Genomic DNA, 6,491 nt, shown 5'->3' on the forward strand with positions numbered 1-6,491 from the left:
TGAGTTCATAGTAATTTTCTTATTGGTTAGCGGTGTTGAGCACAATGCAATGGTACATCTGTTTGAGAGTCATTCAAGAACTTTGGCAAGAAGTGATTTCTCCAATCCCACAGTGGTAAAAATACTGAGGTTCAAAATTCAAAATAAAACATATGTTTAAATGTTCTGTTGTCTGTGGTAGGATTTCCCCACTGTAACTGGTCCTGATTGGGTCTGTGAATGGCCAAGTCACAGACTCTGACTTCTGCAGGGCAGGACTGACAACTTTGACATTTTTTCAGGGGTCTACAAGAAGGAAGAGGCACACCTACTTTTGAAAGCTTTTCATATCAAAGGCCCAGCAGATATTTTCGTGAGCAAGTTTGAAAATGACAACTGGGGACTCGATGGTTATGTAAGTGCTTTCATGAAATTTCTCACACAGTCGCCACACTTTAAGGCCTGGGCAGAGGAGTTCGTGATCCACTGGGAATTCTAGGCAAGGGAAACACTGCCCATCCCTCTGGAACTCAGAAGGTACCTCTGAAGTATGGCCACCATTCACATCATTTGGTGCTGGCAGCAACCAGACCTCTGAGATAAGTTGCTCCAGAGTTAAGGGATTGTCGCTGCTAAGGGCAAACAGGTTCTTCAGTCTAGGCGATGCTCTTTTAATACCACAGCTTTTGCTGTCAGAACTGTGGCTATTCTGAGACCACCTAGAAAATTCTCTGAAGGCTCCAAGAGTCATGATCAGAAAACATAGAAAGCAAAGTGGCCATGCTCCACTTGGTGGTTCTCTCTGCAAGTTTGAAATTGGTTGTTTTCCAGTTCACCATCTAACAGAATTACACAGCCTCCCGTGATGCTGCTGGAGTTAGTGCATCCCGGTGAAATCATATTATGTATGAGAGCTGTGTGCTGATGGACAGTGTTCCTCATTAGGGAAGGTCGTGCCCAGTGCTGGTCGAGATCCAACTGGGACAGTGACCCTTCCCGTTGTTGCTTTAACTTTAGCTCCATCCTGATTTTCCGTTTGCCTATGTCACTAAGATTAGTTGGGGGGAAATTACGCTCTGGTCCTGCAGTGTCTAAATCTGAGTGGTAACAGTTAGGTGTGGGTGACAGCTGTGTTTTCTCTCCTTTCTTGTGCTTTGCCCTCCTTTCTGCACACCAGGTGTCCTCAGGACTTGAGAGAGGGGGATTCTCCTTTCAGGGTGACATACATGGAAAAGACTTTGGGAAATTCAAGCTGGAAAGACAAGGTAAGCTTATTGTTGGTTCATTGTTTGTTTAAAGCAGCTAGCAATTGTGCCTTTAAATAACCCTCTGAGAAGAAGCTGCAAAGAGGTGACCCACAAAGGTGAACAGGAGGAATTGGGGTATCAGCTTGGTCTTGTAAATAGTACTTTGATTAATTCCTTGAGAATTTCATATAATAGATAACGTTCACCCCTTCTCCCCCAACTCCTCCCTGATCCACTCCTCCCTCCCTACCTAGCCAACTCTAGAATGACCCACTAGGTGAGATTCCAACCAGGACTTCCTTTGTGTGCTGAGTTCTGCTCTCATGGAGGCCATTATCCACGCCCACAGACAAGGAAGCAGAAGCACTTGTGAAATGAGATTAGCACTGTATTTTAACCTGGGCAGAATAATCTGATTTACTTGCTTGTCTGCTGTCATCGGCACATTGATTGTTTTGTGGGGAAGAATTTTGCCATGCAGACATAGGTTCTACAGGCTTAGACACAGGAAGCCAGTATGAGGCCGTGAACTGGGATGACTGCCACTGATGGCGCATTGACAGGACCGCCATCCAGATACCCAGGACAGGGAAGGAAAGAGGTCGCCTACCTATAGGTTACTGAACAGAAACTAATCAGTAAGGACAAGCCATTATAAAATATTATCTTTCTGCCATCCAATATTCAGTCTCCTAATCAGAACTTGAATGCATGTCAGCAGTGGCTGAGACAATCTTTCAAAACAGATTGTGTTATCTGCATATAAGGAAATCACACAGATGAATCAGACTAACACTAGCCAGGGCTAAAGTTTGTCCCTTGCTCTAGGCCAAATCAGGCCCCCATTTCCCCTCCTTTCTTCTGTTTCCCACCCTCTGGCAACGGTCACAGACACCAGGGAGCTGCCCTGGAGACGACAGGCATGTCAGGTTCACCTATCTGGTAAAGGACAGAAGCCGCCATTGATTTCAGCATGTCTTCTTCATATTCCTGCATTCTTTTCCACAGAACAAAATAACAGCTTGTATTAACAAGAAATCTTTATCCCCCTGGGATGGTGACCTTATTGTAAGAAAGAAACAATTTGCTTTAGAAAATAATTTGGATCCCAAGTGAGTCTCCTTTTCAGCTAATCAGAAAAGCCAGTGTTTTAGTGATGCCCCAGTGGCCGTCATTCATTCAAGAATGCTGGATAAAACCCTTTTTTTATTTTTTATGGATGAAAATAACAACCTCCTAATTGTCTTCAGTCAATAGATTAACCAAATAAAAGTGATTATGGTTGAATAGGTACTGAAATTAAGTTCATCTGAAAGACAATTTTACTGTGGAAACATCCGCACGATGCTAAGTATGAATTGGCTTCCATAGGAAAAGTGAGTGACGGCCCCATACACACAGGATGAGAGAAAATATGTGAACATGATAAATTTAAGCACTCATGGCTCCGTATCATAGAAGCCGATGACCAAGCCAACAACACAGGAACTGGGGAGCATAAGTTTCCCAGATCCTGTACAAGCAGACAACAAGCCCACAAAAGAGTTGGACATTTTATTAACGTCTCCTCCCATTGCCGAGATGAAGCATTCTGCCAGGAGTAGGTTAAGGGAGAAAGGCTTCATGCTGCCTCGTAGTCCAGGTTACAGTCCGCCATGGCTGGAAGTCAAGTGGGAGTTTACACACATGTCACACACAATCAGAAACAGAGAGCAATGAACACGTGCTCCGTTCACTTTTCCGACTCATACAGTCCAGCATCCCAGACACGGGCTGATACAACCACCCATGGGGAGTGGATCTTACCTCCTCTATTAATGCGATCAGGGTAATTCCCAGAGGCTTGTCTGTCAGGTTGTTATAGATCCCATCAAGCTGACAATTGAGATAAACGGTGTCAGAGAAGATTAGCCACTGGGGAAAATGCAAAGCAAAACTACATGGAGACACTACTTCGCAGGCCCTGTTACAGCTGGGAAACAAAATCAAAACAAGTTTTGTCAAAGAGGCAAAGGGACTGGAGTTCAGATTCTGCCAGCAGAATGTGAAGCCATCCAACTGTTCTGATTAATGGAGTTTGTCAGAATTCGACACAGAGTTAAATAGAGAACGGCACCCCTCCTTGACCTGCCAAGAGAACTGAGCACACGTCCTCACACAAATGTCCTAGATGCTTTAAGCATCATCTGTATCATCACTCAAGAAGAAGCTTCCCAAAAGTCCATCAGCTGAGAAAAAATTATTCAAGAAAAAATGTGGTATGTACATCAATGCGTGAATTATCAGTCCACATTATAAAAGTAGTCAAATACTGATGCTTAATAAGATGGGGTGACCTGTGAGCCTTGAGGCTGATTGAAAAGTCTAGAGGATTCCATTTGCATAACTAGGTCAGAGCAGGAAAGTCCATGGAGAGCAAGTTTGATGAGCAATCTTCAGAAAAGAACACTGGGTGGCTTTGTCGTGGGATGGAAATTCTTATTCTTGTGTTCACTTTTAAAATATATCATAGACGGCTATTTTTGCCTAAGCAGTACCTAATGCCATCAAATTCCAACTCTTTGTCTTCTAGATCCTTCCAACTCAGATGCAGATTCTTCGAATCATTACCAGGGCACCAGCAGTGGCTCCGTGGCAGCTGCAATTCTCGTTCCCTTCTTTGCTCTAATTTTATCAGGGTTTGCATTTTACCTCTACAAACACAGGTATGGCAGAGGCAGGAGTTCCCTGCAAGGGTTCTTGGTGTGGTGTGTAGGCTTGAACAGCTGTGTGCTTGAATTCTCATGCGCATAGTATGGTACATTGGTGCTGTCTTAGATCTGAGTGTGTAGACTCCGGAGTGTCCGCGGACGATTTTTGTTTTGATCCACGTTTACTTGTTTGGTTCTTACCTGTTTTGTCAGCAGGGCGTGTCTAAGTAGTTAGCTTTAAAGGAATGGATGACTGGTCTGAAAATATACTTGCTGGTCATTGGTCCTAAGGACTTGAGAGCCCTGGGAGAGTTGCAGCCTTCCAGCAGGAGAGGCAAAAGAATAGATTCTGTGGCCCTTTCAACTCGATGAATCAAAGATTTATATTTTTGATGGCTTTCTTGCTTCAGCAAATTCGAAAGTTCTTAGTATGTCTGAATAGTGATCCATCTACCTGTGCTCCATCCCTTGAAAAGATACATTGACATCTATTAACATGAAAATCCTTATTAATAGGAAATGTCAGAATTTAAGGGGGTTGGAGAAATTTGAAAAAAATGGATTCTTTTCTTTGGAGTTTATATGTATGCACAGAGTTTAAAAGAAAGAGAAACATTCTAGGCAGTCTAGGGAAGCACTCTGCTGACAGAGCATTCACTTCGGATGTACGAAACCCTGGGTCCTATTCTTACTGCATGCCTGTAATCCCAGCATCCCAGAGGTCAAGGCAGGTAGACCAGCAGTTCAGTGTTATCTTCAACACAAAGTTTGAGGCTAGCCTGGGCTCCGTGAGACCCTGACAAAATAAGCAAACAGTGGTTGTGAAAAATTCAAAGTCCTTGTGTGCATTTTCTCTATGTGGATAATATAATTCTGGGAAAAGTTGTGTGCCAATGACTCGACAATTCTATTGGCTTTTTAGTAGTAGCATTTTATAAAAATAGCACCATTATGAGCCCCAGAAACAAGGTTACTTCTTAAGTTTGCCACATTTTTTTAATATAAGGCACAAGTTTCCACTTAATCTTTGTTATACAAACAAAATTGAAGTTAGGGGATCGTTAAGTAAGTTATGTACTGAATTTCTTTAAATGCAACTGCCATACTCTTAAGTAAACACAAGGTTCTAAGACTCTCAGTAGTTTGTAGCTCTGTCCTCATTTTAAAAACACAAACATGGGAAAGAAATCCGAGAAGTTAGCCGCTTTCTGCTCAGCTTGGTCCTGGGACCCTGACTAAGGTGATTAGGGAATGAAGAAAGATCACACGTGGAGATCCATGCACGGAAAAGCTGGGTCACACTTGCTTACCTGGAGCAGCACCAACCATGCCATCAGCCAGAACCTCAGCATATTCCTTCCACACAGCGCAATGGAGAGAGGCTAGTTCTTGGTAGGGTCTGTGGCAGGGCACAGTCTCAGGCTGCAGTTTTTAAGGAGGAAGCTGCTAATTTTTGCACACACTTAGACTTTGCTCTAAGCTTCACCTCCTACGGAGAAGGCTTTGCCACTTCCATGCGCCTGAGTCACTGGGTCTTGGATACGGCTGTGCCCACGTGAAAAGATACACATTTATACAAGGCTTCCTCTGCTCCCCACAGACATACAAACCACATTGTTATCGTTTATTTTGAAGATGGTACACTAGTTCATCTCTCTGCTGACGGCACAGCCACCCTATGTCCCACAGTACCATGGCAGGAAGCAGTTTTATTTTTAAAAGGATGAAATTAAAACGCTCTTCTTTTGGAGTTGAAAGAAACAACAGGAATTCATCATCCCTGTCAATTCTTTTTCACCCTCCTAGTGTCCTCACCTCACCACAAGGACAGGTCTATGCTGTTACAAAGGTCAGACTCTGGTCTTCTTCAGCCCTGAGACCAGGTGGACGTGTCCCTGTGTGTCCGAGACCTAGACTTTAACCTATCTCTGAGAAGCTAACATCTCTGTGAGTCAGGAACAATTGTCCCTGCCAACAATACTGAACAATCACCTGTGACCTAAATGTGCCCCGATTATGCCTGAAGTCATAGACAGGCAAGAATGAGGCCGATGTAGAAAACTATATCGTTTTTCTTTAAAATCCAAGAGCTTCCTACCAAGTCTCAGTGGTCAGGTACTTCCGTGAAGGGATGAGGATACTGGCTCCCACATTGACAGGGAAGTGAGCTGCCACCTTCTCCAGTGAGTGGGTCCTCGGGTGTCACTGTGACGGATCCCTCTACCTCATCCATATAAACAGAAAGGATTGCGTGATGACTATGAAAGACAGCAGGTTTAACTCTCGGGCTCATTGGGGAAACAGAGAGGACACTGTGATGAGCAAATCCACGGGATCTGTTACCTATTTCCCAGTCATATTAGCAAGATGCAAAAAAACGAAACTAAAGAAAGGATGTGGAGGGGCTGGAGAGATGGCTCAGAGGTTAAGAGCATTGCCTGCTCTTCCAAAGGTCCTGAGTTCAATTCCCAGCAACCATGTGGTGGCTCACAACCATCTGTAATGGGGTCTGGTGCCCTCTTCTGGCCTGCAGGCATACACACAGACAGAATATTACATACATAATAAATAAATA

The 6,491-nt window shown here is 43.8% G+C and overlaps 1 protein-coding gene across 1 annotated transcript in view; it reads left to right on the plus strand.

The window, feature by feature from the left end:
- Csmd1 (CUB and Sushi multiple domains 1) overlaps positions 1-6,491 on the plus strand; it is a 1,119,426-nt gene that overhangs the window by 1,110,748 nt on the left and 2,187 nt on the right. Inside the window, exons 68-70 of the mRNA XM_050136505.1 lie at positions 282-394; positions 1,157-1,244; positions 3,799-3,931. Coding sequence (XP_049992462.1) covers positions 282-394; positions 1,157-1,244; positions 3,799-3,931 — 334 coding nt within the window. The remainder of the gene's footprint in view (positions 1-281; positions 395-1,156; positions 1,245-3,798; positions 3,932-6,491) is intronic.

This window comes from Alexandromys fortis, unplaced genomic scaffold (assembly GCF_014885135.2).
Source record: "Alexandromys fortis isolate MF-2015 unplaced genomic scaffold, M_Fortis_MF-2015_v1.1 scaffold_3, whole genome shotgun sequence".
Lineage (NCBI taxonomy): Eukaryota > Metazoa > Chordata > Mammalia > Rodentia > Cricetidae > Alexandromys > Alexandromys fortis.